This window comes from Tiliqua scincoides, chromosome 5, assembly GCF_035046505.1.
Source record: "Tiliqua scincoides isolate rTilSci1 chromosome 5, rTilSci1.hap2, whole genome shotgun sequence".
NCBI classification, from domain to species: Eukaryota; Metazoa; Chordata; class Lepidosauria; order Squamata; family Scincidae; genus Tiliqua; species Tiliqua scincoides.
In genome coordinates, this window is record NC_089825.1 from 128223813 (window position 1) to 128242809 (window position 18997).

At 48.9% G+C, this 18997-nt stretch overlaps 2 protein-coding genes across 3 annotated transcripts in view; one reads left to right on the forward strand and one right to left on the reverse strand.

Annotated features, from left to right (window-relative positions):
- Window positions 1-360: 360 nt before the first annotated feature.
- C5H14orf119 (chromosome 5 C14orf119 homolog) lies at window positions 361-2839 on the reverse strand. Its single transcript, XM_066629100.1, has 2 exons — window positions 2743-2839; window positions 361-838 (listed from the first exon to the last, which is right to left on the reverse strand). The coding sequence occupies exon 2, from the start codon at window positions 835-837 to the stop codon at window positions 490-492; it is 348 nt and encodes a 115-aa protein (XP_066485197.1). The 5' UTR covers window position 838; window positions 2743-2839; the 3' UTR covers window positions 361-489.
- A 206-nt stretch (window positions 2840-3045) lies between these two features.
- ACIN1 (apoptotic chromatin condensation inducer 1) overlaps window positions 3046-18997 on the forward strand; it is a 31282-nt gene continuing 15330 nt past the window's right edge. The window contains exons 1-7 of one of the 2 annotated variants that reach the window (XM_066627018.1): window positions 3046-3264; window positions 7881-7946; window positions 8662-8773; window positions 10214-10302; window positions 10436-11716; window positions 16844-17071; window positions 17223-17323. In XM_066627018.1, the coding sequence (XP_066483115.1) occupies window positions 3127-3264; window positions 7881-7946; window positions 8662-8773; window positions 10214-10302; window positions 10436-11716; window positions 16844-17071; window positions 17223-17323 (2015 nt within the window). In that variant the 5' untranslated portion in view covers window positions 3046-3126. The remainder of the gene's footprint in view (window positions 3265-7880; window positions 7947-8661; window positions 8774-10213; window positions 10303-10435; window positions 11717-16843; window positions 17072-17222; window positions 17324-18997) is intronic. The other variant, XM_066627019.1, reaches the window with a different exon arrangement.

Sequence of the window (18997 nt, forward strand, 5' to 3'; positions counted from 1 at the left end):
TTTATTACAATTTTTGCACCCTGCCTTTCCAAAGGAAACATCCGACACAGCTCACAATAATAAAATTTAACACAACCAAATGTAAAACAACCAATCAGTAACAAAACAATATTTACTTTTTCAGATACATATTATGGGAATATTCCATATGGTTCAATACCCATATTTACAGCAAAGTGGAAAATATTCCCCCACTACTTATCTCAGCTTACAAGAAGGCAAACATTCCATTCTGGCCTCGGCTTCCACATTCTAGTCAAACCAACAGAAAAAGAATCAGGCCTCGTGGTTCTCCCTGACCTCTCACTGTCTGGAAGTAGAAAGTGGCCATACTGCAACAAAATGGAGAATCTACACAGAGGCAGTCAACTGAATGTTTTAATCATGTGTATTTTGTACAAGTTTATCCCACGGATTGATAACTGGCCAGGAGGGAGTCTGGTTAGTAAAACGTGGAGGGATATCTGGAGAGCTATAGTGGAATCCCCGTCACGCTTGTCCTGCCGTTTTGGCCACTTCTTGATAAAAGCGGGAGGCCAAGTCTGGCTCCGTCTCCTCCATCTGCCTCACAAATTCATTGCGCTCAGCCTCCGACCAGCTGCGGAACCACTGGTCCCAGAGGCGCATCTGACACTCAAAGATAGATGGAGGCTTCCCGGGTGCCACACTGAGTCCTGCCAGCCCTTCCAGCAGGGGGAGCATCTTCCAGGGAACAGCCTTGTCCACCAAGTCCTGGAGGAAGCGCTCACGTTGCGCTGGGGCCCAGCCTGACAGCCAATGCAGCAGGCATCGCATCTCCTGCGCGGTCACATACGACAGGGGCAGCGGCTCAGACATCCTGCAGAGGGGCAGCGAAGAAACATGGGGTGGAGGTGGAGAAAGGAGTTAGGGGTCTTGAGCCAGGCAGCAAAGTCTTGGAGGGGCAGGAAAAGGAATAGGACTTTGGCCAATGAGTCCATGGACCTGAAGCAAGAATCAACACTTGGGATGGAGTCCTGCAAACAAGGGGACAGAACTTATACTAGGTCCTACAATGGACTTTAATCCATGGCTTAAAGAGTGGAGAGACATTTCAAATTATGTTCTCAACTCATCCAGCCATGAAAGCCTTAGTATGTTTGTAGAACTTACACTGTCAGTCTAGTCCAGGATTGTCTATTTTAGCCACATTTAACTGTTTCAGACTTGCAACCCACTTAAATGGACTCAAGACTAGGAACAATTCACAGGTTGGCGACTAATGAACTGTTTTCTCACATGGAGGCCTTTGCTCCTTAAAAGAAGCTAAATAAAAGCTATTTCTTTAGGCTACCAGAGATTTGCAAGAGAGAAATCCCCACTTTGGGGAAGAGGAAAGGAAGTGACAGCTGCATACCTTTAGAAGTGAAACAGACTGGAGAGGAAGAGGTACAAACAGAGAACAACTAGGATCAGTGTCACACATATGCACTGAGTACAGATGCAACAAAAACAACAGAACCTCACATGTAAACAATTACCGGATTTAAAAAAATAAAGACCTGTGAAACTGGACTCTGATCAGGTGCGAAGCCTCTCAATCATTAATTCTAAACATCACAATAAATCAAACAAAGATGTTGATATCGGAGGCAGACAAAGTTGCATTTGAACCAGGTCCTGGAGGCGGATGAAATTTAATTTAAACCAGGTCCCGAGAACATGTTATGAGCAAGCGCTCAGCTCAGAATCAAGAGCACCTTGTCTCTTGCTACAGATTATATATACATATGCACACATGTGTATTTATACACAGAGAGAGAGAGAGAGCAAGCGCATTTTTCGTAGCAGTGAGCAGTGGTGCAACTCGAGGGAGTGCAAAGCACTACGTTTTGCAGGAGTCTGAATGCGCGTGTAAGCGGTCCCTGCCCTTCACTTAGCGCTTTGCAGCTGCGGGGAGACTCCCTGCAAAACTTAGTGCCTTGCACCCCGAGTTACACCACCAGCAGTGAGCACCTGCAGCTGACCTTTATGCAGCTGACCTAGAGGTATTTGAAGAGTGTTTTTACTTTACTCAGAATCCCAATGCACCCCTGCGAACTGGGGCCATGAAGCACCTTCCAAGGTGGGGCTCCTCTTGTATTTAGCAAGCAGGTGGTGGGGAGGGAAGAGCCACTGTCCCACTTTCACCGTCCCCACCCAAGCAGGGCATCTTTTCCAGGGGTTGTTGCTGGCCCTTGCTGGTGGCATAGCTGGAGGGGGGCATAGCAGCCAGCCTGGCGGGGAGCCTAAGAGAAGCGGGCAAGCGGCCCCTCCCTTCGGAGCCATTCCCGGTGGGGCGGGGGGGCAAAACAGAGCCTTATGGCCTTATGGCTCCGTTTTGCCCCCCCCTGCCGAGAATGGCTCTGAAGGGAGGGGCCACTTGCCCACCGTACTGAGGCTCCCCGCCAGGCTGGCTGCTACGCCTCCCTCCAGCTACGCCACCGGCCCTTGCCATCTCATTTGCATCTCATTCTAGCGGGCAAGCTGGCTGTTGCCATCTCATTTGCATCTCTTTTTTTGATTGTAAGCCCTTTGGGGCAGGGAACCATTTCTAGATTTTGCTTTGTGAACAGCTCCTGCAGAAAAATTGATTAACCCAATTAAAATTAATTAATTAACCGAATTCAAATTAGATCTGCAACTAAGATCAATTAATTAATAGCACTGCAATTAGCTGCTTAGTTGAAATTAAAAGCATAAGCAGGAGGCGCAGCAAGAGCCAGAGCTGAGCATGGTTCTCACCTGGGTCCTTTCCCTGCTCAGGCTGCGGCTCGCGCAACTCCTTCCACCTTCCATCAGGACCCGGGCAGGAAAAGGGGCGGAGACGGAAAGAGCCGAGCGCCGCCGGGAAAACCCGAAGCCGAGAGCCGCACGGCGATTGCGCGGACGCGAGAGTCTTGGCCCACGGAGGCTTCCGTAGGGAAAAGCGGGATTCCGGAGAGTGCCCGAAGCTCAGTTCCGGGTCGGGCGCTGACAAGCGCAGCAACCCGGAAGCGGTCGTACCCGAGGGCGGCTCTCCCGGCGGAAGTGTCCGGAAAGGTCCGACTGGCGCGGAGGTGGGAGCCGAGCGCCTCCGGAAGCGCCCGAGCGCCCCCGAAGCGGCGGGAGGCAGCGGCGCCACTCAAGATGGCGGACGGGGAGGAGGTGACTCTGGACGGGCGGCCGCTGCAGGCGCTGCGCGTCGCGGACCTGAAGGCGGCCCTGGAGCAGCGCGGCCTGGCCAAGAGCGGGCAGAAGAGCGCCCTCATCAAGCGCCTCCGCGGGGTGAGCGGGGCGCGGGGGGGCCCGGGGCCGCTGCCTCGCGCATGCGCACAGCGCGCCGCGGGCGGTTGCCTCCGCGGGCCCCTGGCCCCGGGGCGCGCAAGGGTGCGCATGCGCGGCGGGCGGGAAGGAGCGGGGGCCCTGTCTGCGCGCGGGCTGCGGGCGCTGGTGGTTCCCTGTGGGGCGGCGGGGCCTCGCTCCTGGGCCAGGAGTGCCAGGTGCCCCACCGCCTGTTGGCTGGCACTGCCCTCTGCTGTTGGCCACTAACAGTCAGTACCAGCTCTTGGTAGCTGCACACTGCTCCAGCACTTACTAGTTACTAACTTGTAGGCAGTACTGCCAGCTACTAGTAGTTACTAACTCTTCCACCACTTGCTAGCTACTAAATAGTAGTTTGTACTAGTAGCCAGTACTAGTACGACCTACTCCACCACTTACAAGTTGCTACTAGTAGTTAGTACAGCTAGCTGCTTGTAAGTACTAGCTACTAGTAGTTATAAATTACCCCACTATTTACTGGTCACTAATTTGTAGTTAGTACTACTAGCTACTAGTATATGAACTACTCCACCACTTACTAGTTACTAAATAGTAGTTTGTACTATTAGCTAGTACTAGTGCTAACTACTCTTCCAGTAACAAGTTACTACTAGTAGTTAGTATTAGCTATTAGTAGTTATAAACTACCCTACCACTTACTGGTTACTAACTTGTAGTTTGTACTACTACCTACTGGTATACTAACTATTCCACCACTTACCAGTTACTAAATAGTAACTGTTTACAATAGTACATTAGTTACAATAGTAACTATTTAAAAGTTACTAACTAGCAGTTAGTACTACTAGCTACTTGTAGTTAGTACTACTACCTGCTCATAGTACTAGCTACAAGTTGTTACGAACTACTCCATCACTAGATAATAGCTAGAAGGTAGTACTAGCTATTAGTAATTACAAACTACACCACTTACTAGTTACTAACTAGTAGTTAGTACTACTAGCAACTATTTTGTACTAACTACTAGTTGTTACTAACATACTCCACCATTTATTAGTTACTGCTGCTAGCTACTAGTAGTTAGTATTGGCTACTAGTAGTTACTAACTACACTACCACATTTACATTTTGTTCTTTACCTTGTGCACTGGTTTGAGTCCTCATTTCCTTCCCCTGGCATATTGACTCCTCTGGAGTGGCCTTTTGGATGTTGTGTTTCGGCAGCTGGAGCAAGCCAGAGGAGTGAGCTGTGCAAGAGCTGAGGTGCACTGCCAGAGCTCCAGTTTTAAGATGAGAAACACATTATGGCCAAAAGTTTTTGTACTGTTTTTTGCATCACACACAAAGTGTTTTATGGCTCTCTCTGAAGGGAGCCTGGAGAACTTCAGCTTTGCAAGTAAGTGGCTCCCAGTCAGCTCAGGTTGGAATTGAACACACTGAGGAGAACCATCAACAACAGATCTGTATTCTCTAACCATTTACAAAGGTGCAATGTAGGGTTGTGTTGTACATTGCCTATGACCCTTGGACATAGGGATTTTGAGTATGTCAGTAAGGGAGGATTACAGGGTGGTAGGTGGAGATTATGGGGGGAGCGCTAAACCTGTTCAATTACTCTTGCTGATAGCGTGGGGCAGTGTGGACAACTGCAGAGGGAAACATTGTTAGGTTATATTCTGCCCTGTGTTGGTGGCAAACGGTTTGGGATGTTCTGGTTTTGATCCCAGAAATGATTGGGGGGGGGGGGAGGATTGGGTGTTTCTTGTGCCTGCAATGTCATGGGGGCTCATTCTGTGCATTGTATGTGCTTGTGAGATGTTAGCCATTTTTTGCTTTGTAGTTTTTCATAAATACTTCAAAGATCACAGTGACACTTAGCATTCTGTAGAGCACTTTTAAGTGTTTTGTGTACATCGTGTAATTGTAGTAATCTCTATGGCAGTCCTGTAAGGTCCTTTGATACCCTTCTCAGTATTAAAGGGATCTCCAGACTTTTGGCCAGAGGGCCTCATTAAATATCGGGCACAGAGTTGAGGGCTGGGGAAAAAAATTTAAATATGAAAGTTAAATAAATAAATTAGAGCTGGAGCTTAGATGAGTGAATAAAAAACGATTGGGCTCAGTCATTCATTCAACTTCTCTGGTCCTCAGAACACCCTCCAGATGCAGTTGCAGCACCGCTCAGAGGCTGGCTGTGGGCCACATCAGGGTTTTGGAGACCCCTGCTGTAGAGGGAAGGGCTGAAGCTGTGAAAGACTAGGGCAGCGATTCTGTACACACTTACTTGGGAGCAAGTCCCATGGAACTCAGTTGGGCTTACTTCTGAGTAGACATGCATAAGATTGCACTACTGCACTTGTTGAATTTGTAGCAGAGGTGAGATTTGAACTGGCAACTGGACCCTTGAGCTACTGTAGCTTTTAGTCATCTGGGCTTTGTAGGCAGCTTGGTGTGTAACTCTCTGCTGTTGTATTCTGGTTTGGATAATGTGGGTTCATGTGTCAAGAATCCTTTGGGTCAGGGCAGGTAAAACTTCAACTACTTTTTTCTTTGCATGTCCATATTAGCAGAATAGGTTGAAGTTGGACCCCCATCTTAGGGCCCAATGCTATCCAGCTTTCCAGCACTTGATGCAGCTGCAATGCAGCTCCCAGGTAGGGGAACAAACATTCCCTTACCTTGAAAGGCCTCCATGACTCCCCCCCCCCATCACAGAATGTTGTGCATGCCCTATTGGCATGACTGCATCAGTGCTGGAAAATTGGACAGGATCTGGCCTTCAGTTTGAGCTGTGGCTTGTTGGGAGCCTGACCAGGAAGTGCCATGCAGTGCCTGGGTGCCCAGCCTTGGAAGGAGTGAGGTAGCTGTGAGAGGAGTGGGCATTTCCCTCAGTGAAAACAGCCAGCCCCACATTGCTGGCATTAGAACTGAGAGAGGAACAGCTTGAGCCCAGCACCTGTCTTTGTAGAAACATACAACTGACAGAAGTACTGAATAAATTTTAGCTTGTAAAACAATAGTTGTAGTTTTGATACAAGTGTAGATACATATCAACAGATGCAAAATGCTTTTCCTCGAGGAACTGGTGGCCGCTGCAAATTCCCCATCAAACAGCCTAATCCTGTGTTTGCTCGGAAGTAAACTGCATGTGATTTCAGTGTGGCTTCCTTCTTGGAAGTGTGTACTGTATAGGATTGCAGCCTCAGAGTGGTTCCAGTGTGTGAAGGGGGAAACATCCATCCTCGTTTAGCCTGTTGAATGTTTCCTATAAGTTTGTTTCTGCTGTTGTGAGATGGACTTCATGTTCTGTGGTTCAAGTAAGACCATAAAAATAATCCCCCTTTCAGCTGTTTCTTGCAGTTTGTGCTGGAGGCATTAGATTACCAATGTCAGTTTTTCCACGCCAGCAGGCATGCTCCTGCATGTGCACAAGATGTTGTCATATTGTTTTTGATTGGAGAACTTGGGTGGTTGGAGTCATCTTGCTTTTGGATTGTGGCATTTTTGTTTATTGACTTGCTGTGTAGCCTGGATGCAAGTGTTTCTGAGTGCGAGTGTTAAATTCGATTTGGGTACCATTGGACTATTCATCAATAGGGCAATGGCTAGCAGATCAGACTTTGCTCAAGGACCCCCAAGTTCTGTCCATCAGACAGAAACTAAAGTCAATCAGCATGGCTTGGTCTTGGTTTCAGAGGCCATTATTGTTACCAGTGGGATATTGTGCAGATGTAGACAAGAGTTCACAGAATACTGTATTTTGCAAATTTGAAAAGTGTGTTAAAGCTTTCCAATTGCAAAGGCTTCTTGTGCAGTGTGCCTGACAGAGACCCATGTGATGAAAGATGGCTGGATTGGAGTGTCAGTTGGATATAGTTCCTGGATATTGTCTTGGGGACCATAAGTGATATCTTCAGAAGAAGCTCAGGTGGAGGCTGGGTTTGCAGAAGGTTAATGTGAGCCCCCAGTTCCAGTTATGTGACATGGTTTATATTGACTTGGGGAAATTGAGCCGAAGAATAGATTAAGTCAAGATCCTTGGGTTTGGCTGATCAGGGATATAGGATTTGAGAGGGTGAATGAGGGTAACATTGAGTAAGATAAAAACAAAATAAGTATAGCTACGTACTTCAGGCTGCCATTGTGCCTTGGTGGAAAAGCACGCAACAAATAACAGGTGAGTGACCACTTGGAGGAGCCTGGATATAGAATACTGGGCTGACACAAAGTTATGGGAACAGGTTCTTGGACAGGTCACAAGCTGGGAAAGTCTGGTTTGGGTTATTATGGGTGGGTCAGGATTGTTAGGTGAGGTGGCCATTGATGGACTAGTTTGAAGATGTCTTTGGGAAACGTAGGATTGGGTGAAATGGTCAATCTGCCTTTATAGATGAGAAGAGGAGGGATTGTTTTACTTTAAGAGCTTGACAGTAGACTGTGTGGTCAACATTGGGCTGCCTTATTGCAGGGATCTTGCTTTTGGATAGATGGTTAGCAGGTTGTTCTCGATGAACTTGGGGGTGGGTTTTCCAGAGAGGCTGAGCAGTTGCTATTGGGCTTAGCCCAACCTCTTGAGGGCAGTGTGTGATTCTCTGATGTGATTGCCTTTTCAATTGCAGGCCCTGATGCTCGAAAACCTCCAGAAACATTCAACCCCACATACCACCTTCCAACCCAATTCCCAGGTGAGAATGACACCTACTCCTTATGTGTGGTTGGGGTATGTTGGTGAGGATATGTAGCCTTTTCTTTTCCTCTCTTACTAGTATAAAAAGAGCCCTGCTGGATCAGACCAAAGGCCCATCTAGTCCAACTTCCTGTATCTCACAGTGGCCCACCAGATGGCTCAGGGAGGACACAAAGCAACAAGATACCTTTATTCTGTTGCCACTCCTTTGCATCTGGCATTCAGAGATGGCTTGCTTCTAAAACCAGGAGGTTGCACATACCCAACATGGCTTATTACCTGTGATGAACTTTTCCTCCATAAATCTGTCCAATCCCCTTTTAAAGGCATCTAGGCTAGGTGCCATCACCACATCCTGTGGCAAGGAATTCCACAGGTTAGTTACACACTAGGTAATATTTTCTTTTGTCTGTTCTAACTCTTCCGACACTCAAATACTTGTAGGCTTTGCAGGTGACTCAATAATTGAGCGTGATTATATCCTGCTCCAGGTCTAGAAGTGAGAATTTGAATCCAGAGGCCTTGCTGTCCCACCTGCGTGTCCCGTCCCCCCCGTCTGCTACTTAGTTCCAGCTCCCCCAAGCTTTCCTCCCAGTGTTGGAACCCTGAAGCTCAGGCTAACCAGTCTAACTCAATAGATCTTGATCGTGTTCTAAAGCTGTGGTTAAAACTGTTGACTCTTGCCATTCTCTCTCTCATGTGCATCCCATCAGATTGGTGAGGAGATGAGCCAAAACAGCTTCATCAAACAGTACCTGGAAAAGCAGCAGGAGTTGCTGAGGCAACGTCTGGAGCGGGAGGCCCGGGAAGCTGCAGACCCAGAGAGTGAGCATGATGTTCCCATTCTCTCCCTGTTGCATCCTTTGTTTCCTTTTATTTATTGTATAAGAAACTGAGACTTGGTCCATTCAAAGAGGAGAAAGATAATATTTTAAAGAAAGAAATATTGAAGAGCTTAAAAAATCAGTTTATTTCAGAATGCTAGGGACTGGAAAATACCGGTATTATTTTCCAGTCCCTAGCATTCTGAAATAAACTGATTTATAAACCACCAGACACCTTCCCCCCAAGGAACCAAGTAGCACAGTCAAAAGAAGAGAAAATCACCCTTTCCTTGAACATTTTGCCCACTGCCTCAATCTTATCAATATTGAGGCAGTGGGCAAAATGTTCAAGGAAAGGGTGATTTTGTCTTGTTTTGACTGTGCTATTTGGTTCCTTGGGGGGAAAGTGTTTGGTGGTTTTCATGGCATGTTGTGAGCTGCCTTGAGGGTGTCTGCATTGAAGGATGGGGTATAAATAGATAGTGAGGGAAAGACCAAAAGGAATTGGTAGAAAAAAAACAAGAGCTGTCAGGTAAAAGAACTGTGAGACCAGAGAGCTTCTCTCAAAGACAATTAGATCAAAGTTGATAAGTTGGGAAACAGTGCGAGGAGCAATCATGCAGTCCTGTGGAGAGTTCCTGAGGGAGCAAGAGGTACACAGCTGGTAACCTTTCCTGTGGGCTGCTGTTCTGCTAGAATTTCCTGAACGAGGCAAGATCAGGCCAGCAGGGAGGTTTCAGTCAAGTTTTGGGGTACTGATGATCTATTTATTGATTTATTTTACTACTTTGTGAACTACTCCTGTTGAAAAGCAGTATATAATTATTAATACTATTAATAATCTCCTGTCACTCAATGCAGTCCAGTCTTCACTTTGAACCACAGTTTTCATTTGCTTTAGGGTTGCTGTCCTGCCTGTCAGCTATCAGAGAAGCCTCCAAGGCCATTCACAGATTAAAATACACAGATACAATAATAGAATGTTGCTTTCATCATAAAAACAACAATACCCACAAACACTCCCAAGTCTACGGAGTGAAGGACTGAGATCAGCTGAAGAAACAAAGGAACGCACAAAAAATATAGATGGGGTTTTTCTCAGCCCAATGCCTGCATGAGCACAAAAGTCTTCACAAGTTTACAGAAAACAAACCAATGGGGGGGCCAGATGGGTTGGAGTTCCAGGTTCTGGGGGCAGTAGAGTGTATTGAAAATTGTCTGATGTAGCAAATGATAGGGAACACGGAACCACTCACTTTACGCTACTTGGAGGCCAAGGGGTTGGCAACCCAGATATTTGCTTTGTGAAGATGCACCGGAAAAGCAGGCTATGTGGGATGAAAGAGGATCTTGTGCCTCCCTCAGCAGCTGGTACCTGCTTTATCTTTTGATAACCAATTTAGGGCCTGGTCAGCTGATGAGCATCTTGTTCCTTTGGCAGGCAAGAGCTGTGTTATGTCCCGGGAGAGGGGGGAGTCTGATGAAGGAGGAGCAAGAAGACAAGAGCAACATCCCACCCGGGTTAGGCAGGTAAGTGGCAATAGTGGGGGGTGATCATTTGGGGAGAATTAAGTATGCGATGTTTGGCACATGGGCAGCATTGGGAAGAGTTGGTGGGAAGGCACTTTGAATATGCCACAAACTGGTCATCCCTCTCCTTTAGGCCAGAGCTGTTAAGACCACCGGAGGAATCCAGGCTCCAAGCAGTGAAGAGCGGGAGACACCTGTTAGGAGTCGAAAGGCTACCCAGCGGACACCTGTAAAAGAGGAAGAAGAAGAGGAGGAAGATGAAGATGAGGAAGAGGAGGAAGAAGAAGAGGAGGAAGAAGAGGAGGAAGTTGCTCCTTTGCAGGTGGAACAAAAGCTGAAGGGGCAGGCTGAACCTGGGGTGCGAGTTCCGCAAGGGAAGGCCCTTTGCCAGGTGTCCACACCTGTCGCCCTAGAATCCCAGCAAAAAGAAGCCACAGCCAAGAGCCCAGATACCCAGGGGTGTGAAGCAGCCGTGCCACTTGTCTCTCCCTCAACCGGTCTGGTGGAAGCGGAGGCAGAGCCTGTGGTGCCAGAATGCCAGGAAGAACTGCAAGTAGCCGTGACACAAGAATTGCAAGAGAAAAGGGGGGCTCCTGAGGGATCAGGATTCCAGGATAAGAAGTCAGATGAGACCATAGGATTAGCAATTATAGCCCCATTACCAGAACCCCTAGAGGAGGGAACAGCTGAAGAAGTGGTGCTCCGCCAGCCAGAGCAAGGGGCGGCTGATGTCCATGAGATACCAGGGGAGCAGCTGGCAGACCTTGGTGGAGAGACAGCTGGTATTCTACAGCCCCAGCAGGAGAAAACCCAGAGAGATGAAGACCAGGAGGAGGCAGCTGAGGCCCTGAGGACTATGGAAGAGGCGGCGGCGGCAGCGGCAGCTCTGATTCGGGCATCCCCATCGCCACCTCAGTTGACCGAAGCACAGCACACCCAGTTAGACGATGGGGGAGATGAACCCCCTCCCCCGCTCTTAACCAAGGAAGCCCTGGCTGGGCCCAGCCCCGCGGAAGATGAAGCCCCGCCTCCGCTCTTTCGACCGTCTCCCCCATCTCAGGAACCACCAACCGTGGCCAGCTCCAGTGTCCCAGAGGACGGGCCCAGCCACTCGCCATCTCCCTTGCCTCTCCCTCAGCACCAGCAGGAAAGACCACGAGATGACCGCTCCTCCCGCTCCTCTTCCTCCTCAGCCTCCAGCTCCTCCAGATCCCGTTCTCGCTCCCGAGGCAGCTCGCAAACCCGCTCCCGCCCAAGGAGACCCCGGTCTGGCTCCTCAGAGTCGCCCGTGAGGAAACGGCGGGCCTCAGGGTCACAGTCTCGTTCTGGCTCTGAGCAGCGCACGAGTTCATGCTCCCGGTCACGGTCCAGATCGGGTTCCAGATCACGCTCCAGCAGTGATAGCAGCAGGAAGGTTAGTGGGGCTCTAGATTACTTTTCACCCTCCAGAACCAGGTGGAAATTCAGCCATTGCAGTTCTGAACCTTGCGTCTGTTCAGGATTGCAGATTTGGTTCTTGTTGGCTGGCCCCACTCTAGAAGCCACCTGGCTTTTCCACAGAGAGAGTCCAGCCCAGTAACTGACACTTGCAGTGTGTTTTTATCGCTTTTTAATTCACACCTAATGTTGACCCCACTTTGACCCTGGGAGGGAGGGGGGGAAGAAATTGATTGACTAAATCCTTGTTTAATTCATGGCTGAAACATCCTGCTGAATCCCAAGTGAGTCTTTTAGCCTTAGTGACCTCCAGGCTTTCTTTTTTCCTTTAACAGCCTTTAACTAAGCATTCAGCTGATCACCAGTGGTGAGTGGTACTTGGGAGGGTAGCAGAGATGGTGCTCTGCCCCTACCCTGAATCTCCATAACAGACCTGAGAGGTGGTGACACTTGGGCTGCAATCATAAGAACATAAGAACATAAGAACAGCCCCACTGGATCAGGCCATAGGCCCATCTAGTCCAGCTTCCTGTATCTCACAGCGGCCCACCAAATGCCCCAGGGAGCACACCAGATCACAAGAGACCTCATCCTGGTGCTCTCCCCTACATCTGGCATTCTGACTTAACCCATTCCTAAAATCAGGAGGTTGCGCATACACATCATGGCTTGTACCCCATAATGGATTTTTCCTCCAGAAACTCGTCCAATCCCCCTTTAAAGGCGTCTAGGCTAGACGCCAGCACCACATCCTGTGGCAAGGAGTTCCACAGACCGACCACGCGCTGAGTAAAGAAATATTTTCTTTTGTCTGTCCTAACCCGCCCAACACTCAATTTTAGTGGATGTCCCCTGGCACACTTTACTGTGCACACTTTACTGTGGCGTTAGTCCATTGAACACAGTGGGGCTTACTTTCAAAGAAACGTGTGTAGTGTTGCTCTATTTGGCCTGGACCAACTTCTGAGTTTTGTAACTGAGCAAGGGTTTGAACCTGTGTATCCCCCGATTCTAGGCAGGCATGCTAACCACTGCACCACACTGCTGACCAGACACAGCCTCATCCCCTGCAGTTTGTGAGCGCCTTCTTCTGCCAGGGTACTGGGCACAGAGCACAGACCCTGCAGCATCCCGGGAAAGATAGTTACATGCTTTGTTTGCTTTCTGCAAGTGGGTCCCCCCCCTCTCTGGCCCTCTACTTTGGGAGGGGGGAGAATGCATGCAGTGACTGAGGATGGCACATTGCTGGGAAGCATTGTGGCTGCTCCACAGGCAGACAGTGCATGCCCATCCTCTGGACAGGCCAGGCTATGCGCTTGGACCAGGGAAGCAAAGGAGTTGCCTCGCAGCCCCTCAGCAGTGTGTGCATGACATCTGGACAACAAATGTGTTCAGACAGAGGTCAGAGAAGCCCATTGCTGCTGATGGCCACGTGAACCCTGTGTCTGCTGCAAGCTGCTCTCTCCCCTTGGATCTCTGGAGGACTTCAGTTTGAAGGAGAGGCAGGACATGCTGAGAATGGATGCTGGCTTCAGGCAAGCCACATCTCAAAGCAAAAAGACATTTGTAGCTTAGGGCCAGCTAATCCTGGGGAGAGCGGGGGAGAGGCTGGCTGGCTGACGAGGGGCTGCTGAGTTCCAGATACCTCATAAGAACATAAGAACAGCCCCACTGGATCAGGCCATAGACCCATCTAGTCCAGCTTCCTGTATCTCACTGCGGCCCACCAAATGCCCCAGGGAGCACACCAGACAACAAGAGACCTGCAAGGCCTCCTGGGAATTGTAGTTTAAGAACATAAGAACAGCCCCACTGGATCAGGCCATAGGCCCATCTAGTCCAGCTTCCTGTATCTCACAGCGGCCCACCAAATGCCCCAGGGAGCACACCAGATCACAAGAGACCTCATCCTGGTGCCCTCCCTTGCATCTGGCATTCTGACATAACCTTCTGTCTGCCTCTGGCCAGGCTCCTCAGCCCCTGCTGTGGGGAAGGCAGTCCCACCTTGAGCAGCTGAAACATTATGTACAAATTCCAAGGCCTACACAAGAAATGCAGATGAAATTTATACCTGAGTTTTAAACTAGGTTTTTTTTGGGGGGGAGGGGGGGTTCCATCCCAAAAATCCCTTTGACATGTGCACCCCTCATTTTGTTGAGGCTGGTGTTCTCATGCAGATTTTAGGGCCCCTGTTATTAATCATTCCATCTGCACACCCAGTCTGAAAACCACAGGCTGTATGCTGGACGGCTTAAGGCCATAGGCTACTTATTGGGGGGCTGCAGTGATGGGTTCATCAATTACAGGGGCCCCCCACTGTAATCCTCTCCACGTACATTTCCCCACATTTAGGCTCTTAACTTATTGAGAAACTCAAAATAAAAATCCCCCATGCTTTTGCCCTTTAATGCTGCAGCTCCACTTGCATGTCTTCTTCATCCCCAAGACTCATAAAGGGACATTCCCATTGTTTAGATTTTGCTTTTGCTGGTCGTACCTTCCTTCTTTCTCCCTGTGTCCTCCCAGGCTCTTAAAAGGACATCATTTACTGCAATGTTGTCAGTTTTGTTGGTGTTGGGAGTAACAGGGAGAGTGACCCCTGACCTTGTCTGCTTCACTTACCCCTCTCCCTTGACATCCAGTGCCACCAAAACATCCTATAATATACAGAGCTTATATACATCCTGTAAGCCACAGAGGAAATGCTGGGCTCTCAAACCTTCCCTCTGCAGCCTTTGAAGGGTGTTGCAATGGCAGTGACACTTGATGCCAAAGGAGGGGGTAAGTGAAGCGGATGCGGGTTGGGGGGGCTACCTCTCTCCCTTGGCATCAAGCACCACTGCTGCCACTTCCCCTATGGCTGTACTGGAAATACTGGACTTGCAGCATTCCCTCCACCAGCCAATTAGAGGAGGTGGCAGTGGCGTGGGGTGCTGGGGAGGAGAGGTAAGCCCTCCTCAGCCTCCTCTCAACATCCAGCATTGCTGCCACTACCTCTTCTTCTGATGACTGGTGGAAGGTATGCTGGGAGTCCAGTATTAGAGAGGGCGGAGGCAGCAGTGGATACCAAGGGAGAGGGGTAAGCCCCCCATTTATTCTCACCTTGGCATCCAGGGCTGCTGCTTCCTCTAATGACCATGGAGGGACTGCTGGACTCCCAGCATTCCTTCCACTGGCCATTGGAGGAGGGGTGCATGCTGGACGCCAGGGGACAGGGTAAGCCTTCCTCATCCTCCTCCCATATGTTACAATACAAGAAGAGCCCACCTGGACTCCATGGAGGCAGAAGCTGGGGGAAGCAGCAGATGGATGTCGGGTGGCCCCTACCAACTCTGTCTCCTCCAATTCACTGCCTGACATGAAGTTCTCAACTCGTGTCATAGACGGGCTACGCCTGTGGGTGCGTACTGACTTAAATGTATTCAGGACTGCATACCATTCTCTACAGTCCCTACCTCCATTGTTTCTTATGGAGGAAAATCCCCCTTTCAGAAGCCATTTTGCTATAAGTCCAAACTTAACCCCTACTTGTAAAAGGAACCTCTAGCTGTCTGTGACAGATCAGGAGAGAGATCTTGGAATGCTAGTGGACAGCGCAATGGAAGTGTCAACCCAATGTGCAGCGGCAGTGAGGAAGGCCAATTCTACGCTTGGTGTCATTAGAAAAGGTATTGAGAACAAAACGGCTAATATTATAATGCCGTTGTACAAATCAGTGGTAAGGCTGCACCTGGAGTATTGTGTCTAGTTCTGAACGCCACATCTCAAAAAGAATATACAGGTGGACCCACGTTATCCACAAGGGTTCAGTTCCTGGACCCCTCGTGGATACTGAAAGATTTTGGGGTCCACTGAGCTCTGAATGTGACCGGAGCTGTTCTGAGGCCCATGAAGGCTGTGCGCCTTGGAAGAATGGCCTTGGAAGGTCCTAGAAGGGCACTTCAGGATTTTGGCAGAAAACTGGAAGTGCCTTTCTAGGACCTCTGGAGGCCATTCTGAGGTCTGTGGAGGCTGCTGGCCACAGCTCCGGTCACCTCTGGAGGCTTCATGTTGGGCTGAATGTGGCTCAGTGGGGGTCCAGAGGACCCTTGTTGAGTCAAATCCACAGATCAAAAATGTAGATAAGTAGGCTCAACCTGTAGTGGAAATGGAAAAGGTGCAAAAGAGACGGACAAAAAATGATCACTGTGCTGGGGCACCTCTTTCATGAGGAAAGGCTACAGCATTTGTGGCTCTCAGAGTGTAGTTGGTCTGTGGAACTCCTTGCCACAGTATGTGGTGATGGCATCTGGCTTAGATGCCTTTAAAAGGGAATTGGACAGATTTCTGGAGGAAAAGCTCATCACGTGTTACAAGCCATGATATGTAATGTAAAACCTCCTAATTCTAGAAGTAGGCTACCTCAGAATGCCAGATTAAGGGAGGGCACCAGGATGCAGGTATCTTATTGTCTTGTGTGCTCCCTGAGGCATTTGGTGGGCCACTGTGAGACGCAGGAAGCTGGACTAGATGGGTTTATGGCCTGATCCAACAGGACTCTTCTTATGTTCTCATGTTCTTAAAAACTATTGGATCCACATAAAAGGCATCCCTGATTAATCAGATGGTGAGTAATAAGGTTCTTAAAAATTATTTTTCTGACAAATACATATGAAAACTGCCCCTGGCAAAAGTGCTCTTGTAGAAGAGGCATTCCCACCTGTGTGCAAGAGAAAGGGGGAATGCCTCTTCTGAGATTATGTGTTTGGTATGACACGTGTTCACCATCAACATGCATCTTGTTTTGCTCCTATGTGAATGTAATTAGGTAGCAGTACATGTCTACTTAGTAGTAAGCCTTATTGATCTTAATGAGACTTGCTCCCAGATAAATATGTATAGGATTGCAGCCTAAGATGCCTTCAGTCAGGGGATAGCTCTGCTTCTTGACTTTCCCCTATGAGAGGTCATCCCCATCCCCATACTCCAAACTGCCTTTGAAAATCCCCTAGGTTTTGTGACACGTGTGTTGCCTCGCGTGTGCTATTCCTAATTTCAACATGATTTTTCTCACCTGGGCAAGTAGGAGCTGAATGACTCAGAGGTTCTGTCTTTCCACTTTCAGTCCTGCAGTCCTGACGTCTCAAGGGACAGCACCAGCTACCCCCACACCAAAGAGTCCTCCCTTCCAGGGGAGACCCCCCTGAGCCACAGCCCCCAGATCCAGCAGGATGTGTCGATGAGTCCCAGGGAAGAGGGAAAAACCACCTCTTCCTCACCTTTGGACCCTGTGAGACACTCCACCCAGCAGCAGCATGACGAAATGGAGGTGGAGAGCACAGTTCTGGAACGAGTACGGAGTGGATGGGATTGGGAGGAGGGGGTCTCCTCTTTAAGAGTATCAGTTCTGCTTTAGATTTGGAAGGGGAGATGCATACAGGGGTGGAACTCTTGAACCTCAAACCGTATGGCATCTTCCTGCTAAACCACCCCTTTCCCCACAGGGCAACTCAGAGCCCTCCTTGCCAGTGGAGGCCACAGGCCTAGACAGCGAGGTCCCTGTCTCAGAGCCACAGCACCCATCTGAGCAGCACCACAGGAAAAGGTGAGTATCGGAGGCCAAGGAATCTGGGTGGTAGATGCTAAGAAACAAAGTTGGAGAGATTGTAACACCCTGGACCACTTATGAACAAGATGCCCAAGGAGGGAACCTTCAGAGCCAGCAGCAGCCCAGGAGTTTGAACCTGGACTAAGACCACAATACAGTTACACCACATACCACAGTATGTCACAGGGGTGCTTAATTTGATTGAGATTTATATTTCAGAATGCACAAAGTGATGGTTCAAAGCATGTGCAAAGGGCCCTTTTCTCCTTCACTGTGGCTGGAGAAAGGGCTTTTTGGGCAAAGGGCTGATTGCTGAGCAGGTTTGAGCTGCAGCACCACATGGTTTTGGAACCCAGGGCTGATGTGTGGTGTGTTCCTATTTGAACCTGGTTTGCTTTTTTGGAGAGATGCCTGGTAATTTTAATATGATCAGGGGAGTCTGCCCAGAGCATCACTGTGAACTGCTGCACATTCTCTCAACCCAAGATGTGGGATCGCCAGTAAGAGGATTAAAATACATCTATAATTCACAAGTTCACAGAAAAAGACAATAGCCCCAGTCTGGTAGTATCTTTTATTAGGGCCAACCAAAAATGACTTACAGGCATGAGTACTAAGCTTTTGAGTTCTCTAGAAGAAGTTGATGCTTCTTGCAACTTAGGGTCATTTCTAACCAAGGTATTACTAAACTGCAGCTTTTGGGTCCTTTTTTCCCCCCTGACAGACCAATATGGCTTTCTATGATTATTGTGAGTAGTGGGGGGAGGGGAGAGTAATCATTGTGGCCTAAAAGAATTGTCTGAGGCGCAGGGCAGAAAATGTTAGGACTGCTTCTCCCTAAATCACACTCTCCTGAATCTTGCTAGCTTAGACCCATGCAGGTCAAACACAAAGGCATGAGAAGGGCCCGAGGTGCTCATCAGTTCCCTGGGCTGCTCCTGCTTCTTCTGGTGACCCCCCCTCCCTTGAGCCAGGCATAAATGAGTAATTTGCTGCCATATATAGTGCTCACTGTGTTAGATTCTGTTTTACATCTGGAAACAATGTGACCCTCGCCCAGGTTGCTAATAGCTTGTGCAACAACTTCGCTTAACCAAATTCCTGTCATGGTGCAAAACACCCTTGCAATATGACTACATTAATGGGGGGGGGGGAAGGAAGGAGTTTTAAGGGACCAAGAATGGCAGGGAGGAGCAGTGGGAACCTTATTTGGCTGGAAGTTGACCACCCCAATCCATACTGGGGGGGGCGGCCTACATTAAGCCATTTCTATCCAATGCTGCAGATATGCAACAAGGATCAAATGTGTACACCTGTGTGTTAGGCAGAAAGGGGTTTTAATAGTCTTTTCGGAAGGGATATGGGAACCTTTTGAGGTAAGGCAGCTTTGCGGTGGAGCTTATCCATGTCCACCTGCATATCCCTTGAGGCCAGCTTCCTTTGGGTGGCTGTGCCAAACCCATTGCAGCATCATGGATTTCTTACCGAAGACAAAAGGATACCTTGGGCAAGCAAGGGGGATGACAAGAGGCTATAAAATAGTACATGGTATGGAGAAAGAGGACTTAAAATGTTATCTCCCTCTTGCAGGGGGTCACCTCATAAGTCAATGCAGGGCAAAAGAAAGTAACTATGCACAGTGTGAAGAAGCAACTTGTACAATTCAGTGCC

What these genes read in the sequence shown, in the direction of transcription:
- C5H14orf119 (XM_066629100.1), bottom strand. Translation starts at nt 837, where the DNA reads ATGTCTGAGCCGCTGCCCCTGTCGTATGTGACCGCGCAGGAGATGCGA.